This window comes from Arachis hypogaea, chromosome 17 (assembly GCF_003086295.3).
Source record: "Arachis hypogaea cultivar Tifrunner chromosome 17, arahy.Tifrunner.gnm2.J5K5, whole genome shotgun sequence".
Classification (NCBI taxonomy): domain Eukaryota; kingdom Viridiplantae; phylum Streptophyta; class Magnoliopsida; order Fabales; family Fabaceae; genus Arachis; species Arachis hypogaea.
Window position 1 is genome coordinate 129,008,689 of NC_092052.1, and position 23,695 is coordinate 129,032,383.

The 23,695-nt window shown below is 34.6% G+C and overlaps 1 protein-coding gene across 2 annotated transcripts; it reads right to left on the reverse strand.

The window, feature by feature from the left end:
- Window positions 1–1,657: 1,657 nt before the first annotated feature.
- On the reverse strand, window positions 1,658–19,906 carry LOC140181067 (cullin-4-like). Of its 2 annotated transcripts, XM_072223598.1 has the most exons (9): window positions 19,360–19,906; window positions 18,149–18,264; window positions 17,687–18,033; window positions 17,001–17,181; window positions 3,424–3,545; window positions 3,210–3,269; window positions 2,113–2,198; window positions 1,962–2,013; window positions 1,658–1,753 (listed from the first exon to the last, which is right to left on the reverse strand). In XM_072223598.1, the coding sequence occupies exons 3-6, from the start codon at window positions 17,701–17,703 to the stop codon at window positions 3,227–3,229; spliced, it is 363 nt and encodes a 120-aa protein (XP_072079699.1). In that variant the 5' UTR covers window positions 17,704–18,033; window positions 18,149–18,264; window positions 19,360–19,906; the 3' UTR covers window positions 1,658–1,753; window positions 1,962–2,013; window positions 2,113–2,198; window positions 3,210–3,226. The 2 variants fall into 2 exon arrangements, with proteins under 2 accessions (XP_072079699.1, XP_072079700.1); XM_072223599.1 differs by having other exon boundaries at window positions 1,658–2,013; window positions 3,210–3,328.
- Window positions 19,907–23,695: the final 3,789 nt, after the last annotated feature.

A 23,695-nucleotide genomic window follows, 5' to 3' on the forward strand; every position in this document is an offset into this window, starting at 1 on the left:
CATAACAGTCTCCTATAAGGCCAGAATACAAAGTAATGTATGTAGCTTAACACATAAATAGTATTAATTCAAATAAAAAAATTTTAAAAGTATACAACTTTTAATAACTCAAATATTTCTAACTGTCAACCCAATCCTCTCTTTTTTATCTTATTTTAAAAGCAAGAAACTTTTTCTTTGCCAATCAAATAAGTAATGGATATTGAGTAGCAGTAACCTAAATTCTAAGTAAATAAAATAAAAAGTAGAGGTAACTTATATCTAAATATATTAAAAAGAAATCATACATTCTTTTCTCCTGAATCATTTCTCAAAAAATATATTGCTCAGAAAAAGTAGAGGTAACTTATATCTAAACATTGTATTGTTCATTTATATCTCAAAAAGAATGTTACAACAAAACCTCATATATTTTCATAAATAGCTATATCAAAATACTTAAACCTAGAAACACCTAATTCACTCAATTTCAAAGCACAAATAGTAATTGAAGCAAAACTTTACCATATCAAAAACTAAACATACGATAATTCCCAACTTATGCAAATTAATAAAAATAATAAATTCAACTCTAATTCACATTATTTCAAGTTTATGTGAATCATGTAATAGAAAATACACTAATAAGAGCATTTTTATATGGTGAAAATAAAAGGATTAAAAATACAAAAACAAACAAAACTTTACAGAAGACCAATTTACAAAATCAAAGAAAAAGATAACTAAGCTTTTTGTATAACATCACTTTGACTCCAACCTAAAATAATGAAAACCAAGCCTTTGATTTTTTGTGTGACGGAGGATGTTACTATTAGTACTATAATACTAATGTAATATTATGTGCATATGATGATAGCTTTGTCAACAGTTTATATTAGAAATTGCATTTAATTTAGAAGAAGTGGTGGTGCAGATATATCAGTATGAGAACATAGTATAAATATTCATTTCTAAGGATAAGTATAGAACCTCAAGTTGAGGAAAAAGCATAGAGCTGCCTAAAAGACTGAAATCAACTAAAATCCAAATCCATCTCAAACCAAAAGTATCAAGCTCAAGCTAAATAATTTAGACTTATTTTATGAACAGTTCAGATCAGAAAATGGTGGTAAAGTCATTTCAGTAAATCTTATTGATCTTTTTTTTTAGATCTAGATAGTGACTACAGTCTCTATAGCAATATTTAAAAGATTAATTGTAGTAAGCATTGCAAGAAAGCACTCACTCACCTCAGTTCTCACAATTCTCACCATTGTATGCTTATCTAAAGGTGAGGATGTAACCATGAACTAAAATTAATATATCATTTCAACTCAAAACACAATCTATAGATACAAACATAATTCATCTTTATATACATTAACTATAGGGTATATCAATTTCAAAATAAATGTATCAATTAGTTATGTACAGGAACTAATCAAATTATTAAAAACATCTTAATTTAAATGAATTAGATCCTTGAAAAAAAATTATCAGGATTACTTCTTCTTATTTGACATTTTTATTCTCTCTTTTCACTCATTTTCTGTTATGTATTTTATTATAAGATAATAACGTTAGTGTTTTTTAATATTTTTGAATATACAATCATTTTGAACATAATACCATTTTAAAAAGAAACCTATTTTGAAGAAAATTGTAGTACACAAACATGACAACAAACTTTATTGACCTTTTTTTCTCTCTATTGTCCCCATCTCTGCTAGTTTCCTCTACGTCATCAATATAGGCAATGTGTAATGAAGAATATCTACAATCAAGATATTAAAGAAATATATAGTGAATATGCCACTTATAAGAAGGGACATAGTTATAGGCTTATAGCCTTCCCTGATCTTTATGCTCAAATTTTAGTGCCACTTGAAAAATAAAAAGTAAAATCAACTAAAACCAAAATTAATCTCAAATTAAAAGTATCGAATAACTTTGAAAACCCAGAGGCTGCAATAGATGCTCACCTTCACCCAATTTAATGTCAACTTTGTACAAAGGTTATCCTCCAACTTGAACCTTTAGAAGTCAGAACACAAATAAATTACCAAATATATAAATAAAGGACAATTGAAGATTTGATGAAAGAGATTTATTAGAATGGATGAAGTTATTTACCATGTTCCCACCTATCCTCCTAAATATAGAGGTTTGAAAGAGTTAACGGACCTCTTGCAATGAACAAAATTAAATAAATAAAAGACCTGAAAATAAAGCATACACAATATCAGTTAAAACAAAGAATCCAAAATCATAGAATTTAAATAAATAAATAGACAAACTTGATGAAACGATGAGAACCTTTTATATATGACAATGGAATGTATCACAAAGCAATACAAAACATATAAAATTCAAGTATGCGAAACAATAATCAGCTCAGCAAAACCAATTAAAAATTAAATTGGGGTTTATCAAAATACTAAAAGGAGTGGTTCGAAATAGATACATATTTGATTTACAATTTTCATTGGAAACATATCTTTACCAAATATGAATGACTTTAAATGAACAAATGAATAATAGGTATCATAGAAAATAAAAAAATACATACAATATCAAAATGCTGTGATGCATTGTTTGAAAAATCCTACAAATATTTGAAGAGATGTTCTACACCTTGTTCCTCCAAAAGGAAGATAAGAAAAATAGTCATAGTCAAGAATAGAGAGAGAGAGAGAGAGAGAGAGAGATATGTTAATGAAAGAATCACAGAAAGTCAGAAAAAGAAAAGCAAGGAACCAATACTATGTTTGAGATTCCATAGGAGCTAGCCATTTCAAATGATTTCCCGCCATTTTATTGTTTGAATTTGATTAGCAGCACTTTCCTCGAGTCAAATCATTTTATTTTTTTATCATCCGTTAAACAAATCTTAGCCTAATCTTACATTCTAAACAATTCAATTGATATTATAAAACCTGCAAATAATAATAATAATAATAATAATAATAATAATAATAATAATAATTATTATTATTATTATTATTATTATTATAAAATATTTTTTCCAAGCCATTATTTTGCACATACCAACCCAAAAATTTAGCAGGCATAACGACAGAAATAGTTGGCAAAGTGAATGTATTCAAACAATTTTAACAAAAATATCTTACTCGAAAGTATGCTCAAATAGAGCTTTCTCTTTTTTTTTTTTTGCTTTAATCTTCTTACAAAAACACAATAGAGGAACAAAGCTCTTAGTTATCACTTACCAGTACTCAAGGTATGCTCAAAATAACTCAACTCGTACTGCATCTGACTGATAAGCTTCCCTTGAACCAAAGAAATACACAACACCCCAACACAGTTTCACATTTCAACACACAACTAGCTTCACAATCCAAAAAAAAAAAATATGAAAAAGACCAACAAAACAAAAGGGGTACTACAAAATTGTTCAAAAATGGCTAAAAAACTTTCACTTACCCGCATAAGTTTTCTCTAGAACTTCCAAGTTCCAGCTGTGAAGCACTCCTCATTTTGTGCTTCATCTTGTTCTCACCCTCCACTGACTTCTCTTTCGCCTTTTCTTCTTTTGAACCAACACCCTTCATATCCAAAGATCAAAACTTTCACTTGCACGAAATACAGAGATATCTTCTACCTGCGTGTCGTTGGACATGCAACCTTGCCGAGCAAGCCAAGACAGATTTTCTTGTGCTTTGATAAGAGGAGAGAGAAGGGGAAGGGTTTTGAAATTAGAGAGAAGAGGAAGGGGGAAGGATTTTCAAAGAAATGAGCGATTTAAGAGAGTAAATGAGAGAAAAATTTAGGGGGAGATAAATGAGGGTTAAAATTTGATTTGTTACTCAAATTTGGTGGAAAATTTTCCGCTCTTTTTGTTCTTCTCCATTTTGGGAGCTGGGATTCTTTATTAATCCCCTTTGAGTTTAAATTCGTGTACTAATTTTAAATGGTAAAATTGAACTCAAATTTTAAAATTCAAAAGGAAAAAGGCGCTAAAATTGGAGTGGGTTTCACTAATAGTGAAATTACATGCTTAAACCAAGGACAATAAACTCTAAAACCAAGTTAACCTTACCCAGTTTAAAACTTTCACAAGTACACGTGCAATATGAAACTTGTAACCACGTGTTAATGTGTTAGCCAATATGGGTTTTTATTACTATTTTGCTATTCTAATTTTACTTATATAAAGATTTTATTTTTCCGTGTTGAAAGTCCTTAATTTATTGGAAATTTGACAATGTACAACTAATAAACATGGGGCAAGAGGATCAAAGTTTACTTGGTGTGGAGCAATAAGAGATGGGAGAGAAAGGGTTTTTGAGCGATTGGATAGGGGGATTTGTAATGGTGAATGGCGTATTCTTTTTTTAGAAGCATGCATCACTTTCCTTCCTAGAATTCAATCCAACCACTACTTGTTGTTTGTCTGTTTGGAAGGAGGCCGGATTGCTAATATAAATAACCCATACAGTTTTGAAGCTTTTTAGATGCAGCTAACGATTTTGGTCGGGTTCTAAAAGAGAATTAAAAAGGTAATGGGACCTATTTTTACTAAGATAAATAATCTAAAACACAATCTCAACACATGGAGGAGGGATATATTTAAGGATATATTAAAAAAGAAAACACAACTTTTGGCAATTGGAGGGATACAAAAATGTACCTCTTATGAAAGAAATAGAAGATTAGATGATTTGGAGAGAAATTTACAAAAATAGTTAGACTACATTATGGACCAAAAAGAAAGACTCTGGCTCCAAAAATCTAGAGTTGAATGGATTAGGGATGGCAACAAAAACACTAAATACTACCAGGTTAAGACCCTTATTAGAAGAAGGAGGAACAAGGTTATTTAATTTGTTTAGGAAATAAAGATGGACAATGGGAGGAGAACAAGACCAATTGAAAAATATGGCTATCAACTTCTACATAAATATATTTACTAAAGAGAAGGCTTGTAAACCCCAAAAAATTAATAAAATCAATTTTTATAATTTAGAGGAATAGAAATATTAAAAATATGAATTTTGACACTAATTTTAAAGATTTTGGCCTAAAATCGGGCCAACGGGCCGAACCGGTTGGACTAGGCCCAAATCGGCCCAAGGCCCAACCTATATAAGCTTCCAAACGAAGCTTTCTACTTAATTTTCACTTCGATATGCTGAAAGAAGAGAGGAGAAAGAGCGTAACCAAAACCCTAACATCTCTGAAATTTAATCGTCCGTAACTTTCAATCCAGAGTTCCAATTAACGAGCCGTGAGCGACCATGTGTTCGACTCGGAATTCTCTACAAAACCCACAGATTAATTTGGTAAGAATCTGGAACTTTTTTACTCAGAATTTTTTTACTCAGTCACTCTTCCCTAATTTCGAAATTTAAGGTTTTGATTTTAAGAGATTATGTAATTTTGATGTTCTAGAGTCGAATTAGCTCGTGGATAGTGTTGGGCTTTGTCCATTTCATCCATGGGCAAGGTAAGGAACTGTTGAACCCTTGTGAATTATTGAATTAGTGAACTATATGATAATTATTGTGATATTGTGTGAAATTAGATTGTGTTCTAATTGATTTGGAGTTCAATTGAGCGGTTTGGAATGAAATCCGGGTGATTAAGCTTGAGAAATTGATGTTTGAAAGTTTGGAGCTTGTGAAATAAGAGATTTTTGAGGTGTTCCGAGCTTAGGGAGGAATCGACCAAGGTATGGTTTTAGTTTCTCGTAGATAATATATAATGTTTTGTGAAAACATAGACTAGATGACCATAGGTTAGGTTGAAAATGTGGGAATATGTTAATGCTAGTAACCTTGATGGAAATGTGGAATTATATTGTGAATGGGTTGATGAATGATGATTTTGTTGAGTTGGTTATAGGGTGTTAATTAATGTTGTTGATGGGGTTGATGAATGATTATTGATGAATGTGAGTATTGATGATGAAAGATTGAGGATTGGTTGAGTTATGTATGTGTATATATATGTGTGTGTGTGTGTGTGTGTGTGTGTGTGTGTGTGTGTGTGTGTATTTGTTGAATAATAAATAAATTGAGAGTTGGAAATAATTTGAAAAGGGTTTGAAAGGTGGTTTGGTTGGGACCCGAGAAGGGTGGCAAAGTCCAAATTTTAAAGGAGATGATGTCAAAATTTTTATAAAAATTGGAGATTTGGTTGGGACCCGAGAAGGGTGGCAAAGTCCAAATTTTAAAGGAGATGATGTCAAAATTTTTTTAAAAATTGGAGATTTAGTTTGAAGTGTTATTTAGACAAGTATGAATAAAAGAATAATATTATTTGACTTTGATTTATAAAGAAAAGAAATGCATTATGTTTTAGAACTTGATTTACTAAGAATAGTATTATGTTGGAGTTTGAATTTATCAAGAAAAGTATTAGGTTTTAAGTTTTACTTAATTAAGAAGAGAATTCTGTTTTGAGTGTGAATTATTGATGAACGGAATGGGAGGTGTGATGATGATAATTATTGAATGAATTGAATGATGATGAGTATGAATTTGATATGGAATTATTTTGTGAGGATCGTGGTTATTTACCGCCCACCAGTTTTTAAATGAATATGTTTTATGGAGATCGTGGTTATTTACTGCCCATGTGTGTACTGTTTTCCAATTGAAAATGTCTGTGGGGATCGAGGTGGTTTACCGCCTGCAGATGGTGGGGATCGACATGGTTTACCGCTCACCAGGTGAGGATCGTGGTACTGTGCCGCTCACTAGTTTTCAAGAAGACGATGCCCAGGTTAGCTACCAAACATGTTGGCTTGGCTGTATAACCGACAGATGGGACTCATCTGCCATAGGGTAGATATACATCATATGCATATGTGTGTTTTCTTTGATTGTGCATTAATTGGGCTTGCCTATGTGGTTATTATGCTTACCTGCTATATTTGCTATCTGCTGTATCTGTATCCTACTTGTGTTTACTTTGTTTGTATTGCTTGTCTGTGCACCGGAGTTTTAGAGGATTGGAGGAAGGCAGAAATTAGGGCTTATGTTAGAAAGGAATTAGAAATAAGAACCTTAGATAACCTACCCTGTTTATGATTTTCCATTTATAAAATTTAAGATTTAAATCTAAGTGTCGAAGTTCTAGGATCGCCTCTGGCTTTCCCGGGACATTATATGTTATGTATGTGGGCACTATTACCATACCGAGAACCTCCGGTTCTCATTCTATATCTATGTTGTTGTTTTCAAATACAGATCAAGATATGACTCGGTGAGCATCTGGAGGCTTCTCTGGCAAGCGAAGTTGGGAAGTTATATTTTGGGGTTTTCTGTTATATATTTTCTGTTCATAGATTCTCCTATGTATATATATAGATAAATGATGTTTAATTCTCTTAGAGGCTTTTTGGAGAACTAGGTGCTTTCTTTATGCATGTTGGGTTATTTTGGGATATATACTTATGCTCATATATGTATTTATACTCTGGCCAGCCTTAGCTTTGTAGGCTGCATCTGGAGCCTGATATTCTGTATTTTGGTACTCGACTATTTGTATATACTCATGTCTTACCCTTATCTTTTCTTTGGTTTTACGTCTTCGAGTGTAATACGCTTTTCTTTTCGCGATTTTTTGCTTAACCACCCTTCAAGGCTCCTCGAATATTATATTCCTTCAATTCTATTATCTATGTATATTTTATTTTAGAGGTCGTAATATCTCACCGCCTCTATTTTATGACTTAAGCGAAAAGCTCTGTGTGGTAGGGTGTTATATTATGGTATCAGAGCAGTTCATTCCTGTAGAGCCTGAGGGACGGACTAACTATGCTTCTGGGTATACTTTGGTTGTCTGTACATGCTAAACTAGGTTATCTAACTGATAAATGTGGCATGAATGTTCATGAGCATGCATTTGGGACTTTGAAGCACTAGACTTGCGATATTGAGACTGATCACCTTGATATCACTTGTTTGATGTGAACAGGAACCAGACGGTGACTGGTGGACGCGATCGCGGGCGAGACAGAGGTAGAATAGGTACTGCAGACCCTGAAACGACGGGAAATGACCTTGTGAATTTTATGGCTACCTTGGAAAATATGGTTGCGGCTATGCAGGTGACAGCCGAAGCGCTAGGGAATCAAGCTGAAAGTGGGAACGATGCTAATGGGGATAACGGACCAATGACGGTTGTAATGTTTCTGAAGATACATCCACCAATCTTTGGAGGAACCACGAACCCCACTAAGGCCGACAACTGGTTTCAAGCGATTGAGCGGGCTTTACAAGCACAGCAAGTCCCTGAAGATAAATGTGTTGAGTTTGCAACTTATCTGTTAGCGGGTGAAGCCCAGTATTGGTGGCAAGGGACGTGACGCCTTCTACAGAATGGTGATGTTGCTATACCCTGGGATACATTCTAAACTGAGATTTACAAGAAATACTTCCCTAACTCAATCAGAACAGCTAAGAAGCTTGAACTGCTGCAATTGAAACAGGATCAGATGTCGGTCGCTAAATACATGAACAAGTTAGAGGAACTGTGCCGATTCTCTAGGATTCGTCAGGGAACTCCAGGAGACTTTGAGGAGTGGAAGTGCATCAAATATGAAGGAGGACTTCGGAGTGATATATTGAGTTCTGTGGGCTTGATGAAAATCAGAATTTTCTCAGACTTGGTAAACAAGAGTAGACTCGTGGAAGAATGTTTAAAGAAGGCTGCTGTGGCAAGGAGTGAAAGCCGGGAGTTCTGCCGAAGGGTTCACAACCAGAATTTTGCACCGAGGGGCCAAGAGTTCAAGAGGAGTGGCAGTCGCCAGGCGAGTGATAAAGAGAAGCAAGTGACGCCTTACCTAGAGGATGTGAGGTGCCAAAGATGCAAAAGTTTTCATCCGAATAGGCCGTACCGAAAGGGTTTAGGTCTGTGTTATAGGTGCGAGGCACCGGGTTATATCTCCAGAAATTGCTCCCGTAGAAAGGTTCAGGACGCTGATCAATCGTGACCACAAGGTGGAGGTAATCCTGAAAAATGTTAATAGAATTCTAATTGCATTATATGATATTGGGAATGCCGCGTTTAAACATAGTGTATGACAAAGGTGAGGATTTAGAGCTGAAAGTGTTAAGACTTAGTTGTGACTCTAGTGTGCATAGACCAACTTCTCAACTTATAATACTTAGACTTAAGGTTCCTTCTTGTTTACCACTGATAGGATTGGAATGGTTATCAACGCACCGCGTGTTGCTGGATTTCTTTGAATATGTAATTCGATTTATGTCCGAAGGGTCTAAAAAAGCTGATAGTCGCAAGGGGTAGTGTTTGAATTCTATGACGGTGAGCTACAATGGAGATTGATTGTACGATAGGCTTAGTATCCATGGACCTTCGTGACCCGATCGATTCTTTTTCCCTTATAACTTGCTCGAGATTTTGTCTCGGATTCTTTGTTTTCAAAAGATTTAATTGTCTTCCCAATTCTATTTCTTACTTGCATGTAATTGTGCATGAACTTTGTACTCTCCGAGGCAAGCCTAATTTTGTTTTGATACAACCAAGCGATTCTTGAATTTTTGAAAACTAGCAGTCGAATTGCATTTCTCTGTGAACTTGTGTTTCTTCAAAAATCAACGGAGACTTACTTAATTCAATATGCCTTGCTTCTTTCTAATCAGAGTGTTTGATTTGGCTTCCCTCCATGAGATACATCTTAATTCTTATCCTATGTATTTTGTGAAATTTTCTACAACTTTATTTAATCAGAATATAAGACATCCTTCTGATTTCTTGTGAACACCGTTTGGGTTGTTCGTTCGTCCTTTGAGCTTATAATCTTTTTGGAAATCAACTCGAGCTTGATTTTGTATCGCGCACAATTCTTAAATATAACCTTCGGAGCATTAGTTCCTTAGAACGCAATTAAAGGACGCAGAAGATGAAGCTTGGGCGTGTGCAGGATCATGGGGAGTTGTGAAGTTTAATTTCCACAGATTGAACCGTAAGGATACACCGTTTGTATGGATGCCTGAATGCGAATGAAGCTTTCAAACCTTGAGAGAAAGGAATTAACTACAACACTAGTACTCGCGATTACCTGAACTTGACAAACCGTTTAAGGCTTACTATGATACATTACCAAAGGGCTTAGGAGATGTGCTGATGCAATGTTATGATCTATTGGTGGATGCCCTGAGCAGGAAGTCTCTGAGTATTATTTGGAGGACAATTAAAGAGAATGAACCATTAAGCAAGTTTGGAATATTAGGTTAGAAGATGATAAAGTGGATGGAGGTGTCAGACTGGATCAACTGCAAATGTTAGACAATTGTGAGGCTGGGATTCGGAGAGCGCAGTAAAAAGATAAGGAGCTACCAAGAATATCGAAGCTTGTTAGGCAAGGGAATCAAGAAGAGATCAATAGAAAACAGGAATGGAATTTAAATATATAAAAAAAGACTTAGTGTGCCAAATGTCAAAAGTAGACACGTAAATTATTGTCCGAAGCACACATGAGCGAACCTTTGATTCACCTTAAAGTTACTAAGATATATCACAAAAGATGAAGTAGTATAACTCAGCGTTTGACAGGTTATAAGGAAGACTATTTCTTGGAAGCTCAGGCATCCTAGGTCCCAAATTGAAAGCCAAGACAACGGAAAAAAAAAAACTAAGCGAATTCAAGTTGAGGTTTTGACTGAGCAAAGCCGATAGGAAAGTTATGCGGACTGGGAGAGAAAACCTAGATAGTTTAAGGAAAGAAGTTACGCATTCTTCGAGGTTGCTTCAATAGGCTGGAATTGAGGGACAATCAAAACTAAGGGGATGAAACCGAGGTGTATCGAGCCGTTTGAAGTATTAAGACGAATTGGTGGCCAGTGATGTATCAAATAGTTTTACTACCGTATCAGTTGAATTAGAAAAAGATTTAACATTTCAAGTACTTCTGGTTAGAATGAACGATACCAGTGTTGAACGACTATGCGGAAGAGTAGTACCATTAGTAAAGGTTTCTTGGAGTCGAGCTGGAATTGAAGAACACATTTGAGAGCTTGAAATCCAGAATGGGAAGTGACTCCCACACCTATTATCAGGTAACTGAATCTGAATTTTGGGGACAAAATTGTTAATTAGGTGGTAGGATGTAAACCCCTTGCTACTTCATCAATTTTATTGATTAGTGTACCAGTTGTATTTGCTTTTCTTGATGGTTGGTCAAGTAACAAAAATGTTCCATTTTCTGGTATCTCATTATGGATTGTATTAGTTTTTTTTAGTGGGTATTCTTAATTCTATCATCTCTTGAAGCTATTTGTTATAGATCAAAAAATAAACTGAAATTACCACTCCCCACGAATTTTGAATCGATTTTTCTTTTAGTTGTTGAATCTCTCTTTGATTAATCAATGTGTGATATTCCGAATTCTCATTCCTAATACAATCCTGTAAGACTTAAACTCTTTTGATTTGCCATAAGATCTAGATTGAGTTTCCTCTTTGAACAGAGCTAACTAATAAATACTTATCCAATAAATTAATTATTATTCAAAGAAAATATAAGAATTAATTTTTATAATTTAGAGGAGTAGAAATACTAAAAATACGAATTTTGACACTAATTTTAAATATTTTGACCCAAAACCAGGCCAACGGGCCGAACCGGTTGGACCAGGCCCAAACCAGACCAAGGCCAACCTATATAAGCTTCCAAATGAAGATTTCTCCCTCATTTTTCACTTCGATTACGCTGAAAGAAGAGAGGAGAAAGAGCGTAACCAAAACCCTAACGTCTTCGAAATTCAATCGTCCGTAACTTTCAATCCGAAGCTCTGATTGACGAGCGTCAGCGACCACGTGTTCGTCTTAGAATTCTCTAGAAAAATCATAAATCAATTTGGTAAGAATATAGCAATTTCTTACTCAACCACTCTTTTCTAATTTCGAAATTTAAGGTTTTGATTTTAAGAGATTATGTGGTTTTGTTGTTCTAGAGTCGAATTAGCTCGTGGATAGTGTTGGGCTTTGTCCATTTCATCCATGGATAAGGTAAGAAACTATTGAACCCTTGTGAATTATTGAATTAGTGAACCCTATGATAATTATAGTAATATTGTGTTGGCTACCCGGGTTAGCTACCAGACATATCGGATTGGTTGTATAACCAACAGATGAGACTTATCAGCCATAAGGCAGACATACATCAGATGCATATGTGTGTTTTGTTTGAGTGTGCATTAATTGGGCTTGCCTATGTGGTTATTATGCTTACCTGCTATATTTCCTATCTGCTGTATTTGTATCCTACTTGTGTTTGCTTTGTCTGTATTGCTTGTCTGTGCACCGGAGTTTTGGAGGATTGGAGGAAGGCAGAAATTAAGGCTTAAGTTAGAAAGGAATTAGAAATAAGAACCTTAGATAACCTATCCTGTTTATGGTTTTCCATTTATAAACTTTAAGATTTAAATATGAGTGTCGAAGTTTTAGGATCGCCTCTGTCTTTCCCGGGACCTTATATATTATGTATGTGGGCACCATTGCCATGCTGAGAACCTCCGGCTCTCATTCCATATCTATGATGTTGTTTTCATATGCAAGTCGAGATGTGCCTCGGTGAGCATCTGAAGGCTTCTCTGGCAAGCAAAGTTAGGAAGTTATATTTTGGGATTGTCTGTTATGTATTTTTTGTTCATAGATTCTCCTATGTATATATAAAGATAAATAATGTTTAATCATCTTAGACGCTTTTTGGAGAACTAGGTGCTTTCTTCATGCATGTTGGGTTATTTTGGGATATATACTTATGCTCATGTATGTATTTATACTCCGGCCAGCCTTAGCTGTGCAAGCTGTGTCTGGAGCCTGACATTCTATATTTTGGTACTCGACTCTTTGTATATACTCATGTTTTACCCTTATCTTTTCTCTGGTTTTACATCTTCGAGGGTAATGCGCTTTTCTTTTCGTGATTTTTTGCTTAACCACCCTTCATGGCTCCTCGAATATTATATTTCTTCAATTATATTATGTACGCATATTTTATTTTAGAGGTTGTAATACCTCACCACCTTTATTTTACGACTTAAGCGTAAAGTTTTGTGTGGTATGCAACATGAATGACTAAGCCAACAAATTTCTAGATGAAGAAAAAATAAAAAAAGCCATTTATAATATTGGAAGTCTTAAAGTCTTAGGTGAAGACTGAATTCTCAGTATATTTTACCACCACAATTGAAAAATAATTCACAAAGAAGTAGAGTATGTGATCTCTAATGTTTGGGTAAAGCATGAGAAGTGCAAATGTTATATGAAATTTTGTTGGTATTAATTCCAAAAATAGATAAACCAGAATTCATAAACCAATTCAAGCCCATCACAAAAATTTTGGTTGAAAAATTGAAGCCTTTTCTCACTGATCGAATCTGTTCCTTTCAATCTAACTTTGTATTAGGAAGGAACATACATGATAACATAGTGATTGTAAAAGAGATGGTCCATTCTATGAAGAAGTTAAAAGGTAAAAAGGGTTTCATGTCAATAAAAATTGATCTTATTAAAGCGTATGACAGATTAAGCTGGAAGTTCATCCAAGACACCCTTAAGGAATCTGGAATTCCCTATCACATGAGTAACATAATCACACATTGCATCTCATCCCCAAACTTGTTCATAATTTGGAATGGCTAGTAGACTAAAAGCTTTTTTCTCTCCAGAGGGATCAAACAAAGAGACCTCTCCCCTTATGTCTTTGTTATCTATATGGGAAAGTTGTCCCACCTCATCTCTGACGTTGTGAAAAATCATATTTAAAAACCAATGAAAGCAAGAAAAAATGGGCCCGATATTTTTCACCTAATATTCAGAGATGATCTCATTCTTTTCATGGAAGCAACCCATGATCAGATGAAAAAAGCCTTAGATGTTTTAAACAAATTCTATAAAGCTTCTGGACACATAATAAATAACTCTGAAATGAATATCTACTTCCCAAAGAATATTCCAATTAGTAGAAGATAGAGCATTGCTTTAATTAGTGAATTTTCTAAAACAAGGGAAATTGGAAAATATTTGGGAGCAATTGTTTAGGAGAAGAAATTAAGAAAATGAGATTTTAGCTTTATTTTGGAAAGGTCAACAATAAACTTCAAGGTTGGAAGTCCAAGTGCTTGTCTATGGTAGGAAGAATAACGCTAGCACACTCGATTATTAGCACCATGGCTCTATACCCCAAGCAACACTCTCAAATTCCCAAAAGTGTGTGCAATGATATTGAAATAGCCCATAGAGACTTCATTTAGAGACATACTGATCAGAAGCGCAAGGCCCATTTGATTAGTTGGAAGAAGATTCTTTCTCCAAAGGAATATGTGGGTCTTAATATGAGAAACCTCAAATTGGTTAATGAAGCTTTTACTCTCAAAAGAGGATGTCAACTGCTAATCCAACCTACTATTTTATGATTCAGGTATTGATTGCTAAATATGGTAGAGATTCAAATTTCTTCCAATGTCTGAATGTTAAGAAAGATGACTATTTTCTCTGAAAAAATCTCGCAGAAGTTTGGAGCTGCTTAACCAAAAATGTTGGCCAAATTATGGGAAATGGTAACAATATCAATTTTTGGGAAGATGACTAGTTAAAAACAGGTTTGAGGCTTGAAAATATAACATCTCTCATGCTGAGCTTGGAGGAGAAGACCTGAAATCTCAGTAACTATGTTAAAGAAGATGGGGCTTGGGATTTTAAAAAACTCAACTATATATCTTCTGTCGAACTCAATTGTAAACAAGCTTAGCAAGGTCATGTCTCCTTGTAGAGGATGGAGAGGATAAGTTGTATTGGAAGCCCAATCCAAAAGGTGACTTTACAATAAAGGACACTTATGAGAACCTTCTAAATCCGAATAGTGAGGAAGAACAGTCTGAAAAAGAAATCTAAAACTAAAAAGGCATACAACAAATCAATGTTTTTTTGTGGTCTGTGACTCATAATGGTCTCCTAACGACATCCACAATGGCCTCTTAGGGACAAGGTAACAACCCTCTCTGCACTGCTTGTGATGGGAGATAAACCCCTCCCCCCCCCATGCTATTCAGGATTGTCCTAGAGCCTCTTAACTACGGATACGAGCTCTGAACCTTCAAGTAATTAACCTCTTCTTCAGCTTGGAGATTAAAACATTGATACAGACAATCTAGAGCAAGATTTGGAGAAAAAACAAGATAAGAAGTGGAAAGATGTCTTCATGACTATGGATGGAGCATTTGGAATTATAAAAACGAGTATGTCCATTCGAACATTAACCCCCCCCCCCCGAATTGAAGTCAAAGAAACCAAAATAAGAAGAATTATGAGGGAAATCGATGAAGCCAGGAATCCTACTTCACAAAATAGACCTAACAACTATAGGGAGATCTCTTGGAAAGTCCTATCAAATGGTTGGACTAAACTCAATGCTGATGGTGCCTTAAGGGGAAATTATGGACCAGCCAATAGAGTGAGAGTGCTCATAAATGATATTGATGGTTGGATTTATGGATTTACGAATAAGATGAACCACACAACAACTCCGGAGGTTGAGGTGCAAACGATCATGGATGGCATGAAGTTGGCATGGGGAAGAGGGATCTCAAAGTTGATAATGGAGTCTGATTCTAAAGTAGTCAGTGAACTAATCCAAAACCCTCGTCTAAATCAAATTTCCTCATTAGGGTGTTAAGAAGAATTACAACTCTGATCAAGAAAAACTAGGAAGTGAAAGTAAAACACGTATTCACTACAAGAAAAACATTACATACTGTCAGATTTAGCGTCGGACGTTAGCGGCGGGTTTATCGGCGGATATGGCAATAAATTCGTCGGGTAAAAAAGTTACTGTCATATTAGATTTTTCAACGGTAAATTCGCTGGTAATATTTGGAGGAAAAAAAGGAAAAATTGGCACAAGCATTACTGTCGGAATTACCAGCGGATAAATCCGACGGTAAACCTGATCTTAAATTTAAAATGTGTGACATTATCCCCTCACTTTCGAGAATACCCTTCTCTCTCCCCTATTCTCCTCTCTCTTCTCTCTCCCCTGCAACTACCTCCGGTAGTCCTCCGCCAGCACCACCCACCTCCATTCTCCTCCAAAGTCTGCGTTAAGTCACATGTATCGTGTTTTATTGTCTCAAACGGAGTTGCTCCCTCTGTCTCTGCCATCGTTGGAAGAGCTACCGCTGCCACTCCCTCTGTCGCCGGAGTTGTGTCTCTCCTCTGTCGTCTAGGTAGGTTGCCCTCATCCCTCTTCTTATTCCATCCTGTTTTTATTTTTTTAATAAAAAACCTACCCCTTTTTTGAACCACCATTCAGGTTCACCTCTGCCTCTGGTTTCTTTGCCCTTTGGCCGCTTCAATTACCGCCTACATCCCCTTCTATTTTTGCCACTTCTAGTTGTCTTGCTTGGCTCCTCTACCCGTGTTTCTGCCAAAGACAAGTGTCTCAGGGTGAAGGGACCCGTGAGGAAAATTCTTCATCACTACCAAGAAATCTCTTTGTGGTGAAGGTAAATTCTTCATTGCTCCTTCCACAATTTTTATCATCCTGCGACTGTTTTGTAATTTGTGTTTTTTTTTTGAAATTCAATCTACCTCTCATATTTGAATATCATTCATTGTAGAATATTAAAGGATTTTGGATTGAAAATGTTATCTATTTTAGTACTTGGGTATTTAGATAATAATTATTCTAAAATTTATACAAATGATAGTATATACTATTACTGTTGCTTGAGTATTTGATGCAAGTTATTTGTTAGAATTTTAAGTTTCAGTGGCCTTAATGTTAGTTTTATGTTATGGTTAGTTCACACTATACTTGTGGTTTGCTATGGTGTTTCTTTAGTTTATCTATGGAACATATTCTAGTATTGCAATTGATCTTGGATGCATTGCAGATTATATATCCGATAAAATACATACATGGCATGGCAAGATCTAATAGTTAAAGAACTACTTAAAGGAGCACATACAAATACCAACAATTCAAGCTAACAAGATAATAGAAGGGGATAAAGAAAAGAAAGCACCTCCACATGCTTCAAATAATCTAGAACATCTGATTGCTGCATGTATTTCATACCTTGAGCAGCATAAAATTCAGATGTGCATTCAAGAAATGGCTTCTCGAAGCTTTCTGCATATATTCCCAGTGCTGTGAACATCTTCAAAAGATAGTTTAGAAGCGTTCTATCCATTGCTTCACCTAATCTGAAATACCAGACGAACAACAGAAAAATGAAAGCTCCATCACAAAAGGACATTTATGCCCCCGTCCCCCCCCCCCAAACATGATAATTTAGCTAATCCTTTTTTATGGTAAGAGAGATAAATTAATTCACATAACCACAAATAATTGTCATATATAATAAAGATGTATTCTTTTGGACCAAATTCATTAAAAAATAATTAACAAACTACTCAAGCCAAAACTATTCACAAAATTATCCTTTGTATGTCAACCAGTTACAATGGTTACTGATATATTTTGAAACAGAAAATTAGAAATATTACAAGTATTTTGACAGCACATGCTCCCTCATGGTCTCATCAGTGTCATATCAACTCAGCCCATGCAAGGTAATGGCAAGAAGAAACATAAAATGTATGATGACAGCAAATAGAAAAACCAAAAAAAATACATTCCCTGCCACCATCATATATAAAGAGGTCTGACATTCATTTATAAGATTAGGATTGTAACATAAGGATTTACCTTTCACTTTCAATCATTCTTAGAAGACCGGTAACAGTTTTGTGTTCAACTTCAGGAGATAATGAAAGATGTTAGTGGAAAAGTTGTAAGCCCATGTCCCATAAGGACCGTACATTTGCTGTTTGCTTCACATATGTCCTATCCAGATACAAGGATATACCCTGAATCATCAATATTTGGTCACAAAGATCCTGCCAACATCTCTCAACTAGAGATAAAAAAACAACCAAATAAGGGCTTTGTCCAACCAAAGATTGCAAAGCTGTAGATATATGTGCTTCGCATTCCATTTCAATTCGTTGATAAAGATTTCCAGCCATTTTATATATGCAAAGATCACTGACAGCCTACAGAAGAGTTCACCATAAAATACTAATGAGCTATTTCACCATAAAATTCACAGGGCAAACCCAAGCCAACCCAACTGTGACTAATAAATAATAACAGAATATCTAGGAATACCTGATAAAGCTTTTCCAAATCACAAGAGTCGGGTTGCTTCAAGAATATAGCACAAATAGCAGACTTCAATTTTGCCCATGTAACCTCCTCAAAATTTGTGGACAGTGTTGGCTTACCTTTGAAAGAAAAACAGGGACGTATGAATAATAAATTTAGAAGTTGTCCCTTTGTAAAGCTAAATATTCAAACTTATTTACAATACTACTGTGCCAATTTGTTTTCCAAAGAAAAACAAGAAACTACAAATATGTTCCGCTTCCACATAAAGAAAACAAGCTTACAGTACCACCATGTGTTACATATACATTCACTATAATTATAACCAAGGTTGCGAGAACCGGATCGGTTAATAAACCGGTAAAATAACTGGTTCACTAGTTTTATGGTTCGACCGGAGTTCAACCGAGATTTAACCGGTTCAAATAAATTTTAAACAAAATTATTAAAAATTAAGTATATAATTTCAAATATTTAAATTCAATAATTTCTAACCTAATAAAATTTAAAATTTCACCTTTTTAACTAAACAAAACTCTAATCATCAAAAATCATAATCATCATTGTTAGTTTCAAGATTTCCATCATAGATAGGATTTTCAAAGCACAGCCACAGAAAAAATTCCATTCGTGCACTACATACTTAATGACATCTCATATTATAATAATATTGTGTTCTTACTTACCACTACTACATGATTTATATTTCTAGGACATGAACATCATAGATATTAGGTAATCACAATTCACAACAAAACGCAAACACAGGCTTGAAAACCAGAATGGGGGATTAAGAAAAATTATCTTGTTTAACCAGTGATTTGAATGGGTTTAACATCAGGTTTCTTAACTTCAACCTTGGGAACAGTGACAGTAAGAACACCATTCTCTATGGATGTCTTCACCTGATCCATCTTGGCGTTCTCACGGAACCTGAACCTCCGCATGAACTTGCCACTCACTCACAATATCAGCCATACCCAAATCAGAAAACCAGAAAACCAGCAACAGTATTATTCTAGAAAATTAGCAACATCATTTCAAAAAATCAACAACTCAACAACTCAGGATAATAAAAAATGATCAAAATCAGTAATGCAGTACTATTAACTTAGCAAATCAAGATCACTAAAATAGTAAAATCAGCAACCCAATCAATACCTATTAACAAAAGTACAAAAACAAGTAAAAATAATTCAAGCAGCATTATTTACCAGAGAAGGGTCGTTAGCTCGACGACAACACAGAGAGATCGAGAGTTCAACGGCGACACACAGAGATCGAGGGCTCAATGGCGACACAGAGAGAGGGCTCGACGGTGATAGAGAGGGCTCGACTGCGACAGAGAGAGACGACGGCGACAGAGAGGGCTCGACTGCGATAGAGAGAGACGACGACGAGGGGAAGAGAAATGATGACAGGCGACGAGTATACCTTCACCTTCCACAGGCGATGATTCCTGATGCCACCACGGTCAGTTCCACCCGGCGGCGGCGATGAGACCTAGCAACACGAGGAGATGGGATCTAGGATAAGAGGATCGGCGACGATGAGGCTGGACGCTGGCTGAAGAGACAAGTTTGTCGGCGATGACGACGCTGGGAACTGGGCAGTGGCTTCTGGCTTCCTGCTGCTGTTGGCTGGGAGAGAGAAAGAAAAAGGGCTAGGGTTTCATGGAGTGCAGAGAGAGAAGGGGGGCTGGGTTCTGCGTGAGTGAAAGAGAGAGAAAATGGAAAATTATTATGAGATTATGGGATTTTCAATTTTTAATTTAGTGTACTATAAAGAGTGCTTATACACAATTTTTTATTTGAAGTAATGGAAAGGGCGCTCATTTGTACGTTTTTAATTTTGAAATTAAATGTTTTTAAATTAATATAATTTATTTTATTTTTTGAGTTATTAACCTTTTTTCTTTTGTTTTTAAATTTTTATTTTGATTTTTTACAAAAAAAAATTAAAAAATTTATAAGATATATAAAAATTTTTTTAATAAACATGAAAAACCTTAATTCACTATTTTTTATGGTTAATCGAACTAAGTCTATAACTATCAAAACCGAACCAACAATCAATCTAGTCAAATTACTGGATTATTGGGTCAGCGGTTCAACCGGTGGGTTATTGGTCAAATCGTTTAATCCGATAATAATTTAATAAATATATAAAATTATAATAAAATTAAATTTTAAATATTAAAAATAAGAATTAAATGATAATAACATTTTATATTATTTAAATTTAATTTAATTAAATTATATGTAAATTATGATATAATTCATACTTTTATATAATAGATAAAATAATGAGTAAATATAATAAAAAATCTACTAGTGGCACATATAAAATAATATGGTATATATACAATTATAAGCATTACATCTATTGAAGATTCACTTATCACAGCGAGATGGAGGCTAACCTTAGAGAGCCACTTTTTGAAAGGGATTCAAATAGATGCTTCTATAGCGATCCACACCCTGCTAGTCTACATGTGGAGCGCGTGGGTCAAGGAGAAAGTGTGGGACAACTGCCTAAACCGAGTTCGGTTTGTGATAAAACCGTTCGGTTTTTAACTATTTGACTGCTATTGACCGAGTTAATTGCAAGTCCGGTCTTAATAATGAACCGAATCGGAAAGGACATCGGTTCACTGGTTTTTCAATCGAACCAGCCAGTCCGGTCCGATTCTGATAGCTATGGCTATGTCGTTTAGACTTGCATTTTTATGAGTTTGATTTTAGAGTCAAATATTCATCTTTTACTCACTCTCAGGTTTAAGGATCGAACGTTAGAGATGCCACTTTTTGAAGGGGATTCAAATAGATGCTCCTACAGTGATCCACACCCTGCTGGTCTACGTGTTGAGCGCGCGGGCCAAGGAGGAAGTGCGGGTCAACCGACTAAACCGACTTCGATTCGCGACAAAATCACCCAGTTTTCAAGGGTTTGACCATTGTTGACCGAGTTAATTGCAAGTCCGATGTTAATAATGAACCAAACCGAATAGGACATCGGTTTGCTGGTTTTTTAGTTGAACCGGCCGACCGGTTCGGTTCTGATAACTATGGCTAAGTCGTTTAGACTTTTATTTTTACGAGTTTGATTTTAGAGTCAAATATCCATCTATTTAACTCAAGTAAACGAGCTAGTCCGACAGATTTGGCTCATTTTGACGATCCTAATTAATTCAAGAGCTAGCTCAAATTAATCTTTATTGAATGAATTCTAAAATGATTCTAATTAATAATAATCATATATAAATAAATTCTTATATATAACAATTTAATTATCTTATCTATTATATATTTTCTAGTATATTTTGTGATTGAAAATATCAACATTATGCTCCTATTTTTTAAAAATATTGAATTTTTAAACTTGTCTTTAAAATATATTAATTTAAAACTTCGATTCAAATTAACAGCAAACTTTCCATTAAAAATAATGACTAATTTGTGATCTAATAAGGGAAAAATCTTTTTAAAGAAAAACCTTTTGATTTTAGTTGTTTGTAACATTTTTTAGAATTGACATCTTGCTAGAATATTGTAAATTATTAGTTATTAAAAATTAGCTAGCTAATTATTAGTCACAACTTTGGGACTTTAATTATTCTCTCATTTAAAATAACTTTAGATTAGTGACAAAATTATGACAAATTACATTAGCGTGCTTGGCAATTCCATGAATTTTCCATGGATTTATATAAAGGTTAGCGATTAATATTAACATGAAATAAGGATAGAATAAGGACTAACATTTTTTCTCACAAATTAGTAGCAACATAAAATAAGCGAAGAAAGTCTAACAGTTGTTAATCGGTCGCTAATTCCTCACTAAATAAGCTTTTGATTAGTGACTTTATTGCAACCAGTTACTTCTAAAATTTTCTCGTTTAGCTTTGGAGTTGTTAAAACTATGCGACGAATTTCCAACGAGATTAGCGAGTAATTTGCTACAAAATAGGTAGGATATAGCTTTTGCTTTGTGACAAAATTGCAGTTGCCAAATCGCTCGCTAAATTAAAATTGCGACAACTTAGCGACAAATGTATTTCGCCCGCTAATCAGGGACTTGAAATCAGCAAACGAAGGGTGTCCGTTGTTAAACGGTCGCAAATTTCTTGCTACTTAGGTACTAGGCACTCAATATCCGTATTTCCACTTTAGCGACTAATTAGCAAGGAACACTTCCCTAGCTGAATGATTTATCTGTTGCGACGAGTTAGCGACGACTGTTTTCTATCGCTACCCTAATTTTGAATTTTTACAATATTATGCAACAAATTAGCGAGAAACTAGTTGCTCGCTAAAAATAAAAACTTTAGTGACAAATTAGCTAGGAATTTTTCCATCGCAAAATGCATTTCAAGTCTGTGTGACGGATTAGCTAGTAACATTGTTACTCACTAATTAGCCTTTTTGCACAAAGTTTATTTAGCGACGAACTAGTATGTGAATTGTTTCTCGCTAATTGTATATCAAACACTTGCGATGGAATAGTGACAATAATATCCCTCGCTACTTTACTTTTATTCGATTCAACCCCTAAGTGACTGATTTGCTAGAACATTGTCAGTCGCTAATTAATTTGTGACAAATTAGCGAGGAAATTTTTTCCGCTCTTTTTTTAGCTACAAAAGCCAATCTGCGAGAAACAAACTTACTCGTGAATCTCTCGCTAATTACTCGCTTTTATCAAGTTTGGATATTTTGTGACTACTCATCAATTTTGTCGTTAGTGCGTCACTAATTCCTCACAAGTTAGTGACGGATTAGTGACAAAAAATATTTTTCGCAAAAATTCGTCGCTAATTTGTCAAATTCTTGTAGTGTATTTTGTTGTTGCGTTAAATTAAGCATTGTTGGGTACAAAATAGTAATCATAGATTTGTTAGCACATCTTATTTTCTGCCATGATTAAAATGATTTATAATGGACCTGTAAAGCCAAAGGATGTAAAGTCAGAAGTTGATAATAAAAATGAGTATATATAGTAACTCATTCTCTTCCAAATAAGTCATACATAGGTTGTACAGTACTGTTTATTATTAATTATTAATTTAGTGTCCCTATAGTTCTTTTATCTTTTCTATTCTTTGTTGTTTTTTTATTGGACTCTCTTTAGTTGTTGCAGATTTATACAAAACAATATAACAACTTGACAGGTCAAGTTCCGTCAAACTTAATTGAAGAACTAGGACTGAACCTTGGTAACTAAGAAAATCTTTTCAACTTTTAGAATTGTCTTAGATGATTAATATTAATGATAGTTGACATTAAAACTTTTATTGGTTATGAATTAGTATTTGATTTGGCTATTGTATTGGCTTAATTTATGACAATGTATGGTTAATGTTGTGGATGATAAATTAGTTAATTGTTAGTATCATAAATAGTTTGGTATGATTGACTCTTTATGTAATGTAGTAGTATTAGTATAACCTAATCTCTAATGATTATCAATATTGCTCTTTCGGTTTATAATTTAATTTTGTTCAATTTTTATAATTGAGGATTTGGTGCATTTCAAATCTAATTTTTCTGC

Bases quoted from the DNA above. Each gene is read 5' to 3' on its own strand.
- LOC140181067 (XM_072223598.1), bottom strand. The intron at 3,546-17,000 runs GTGCTTTCTTTT...TTGGATATGAAG, and splicing joins ATTATTTGAAGCATGTGGAG to GGTGTTGGTTCAAAAGAAGA. The intron at 3,270-3,423 runs GTAAGTGAAAGT...CTTTGGTTCAAG, and splicing joins TCTAGAGAAAACTTATGCGG to GGAAGCTTATCAGTCAGATG.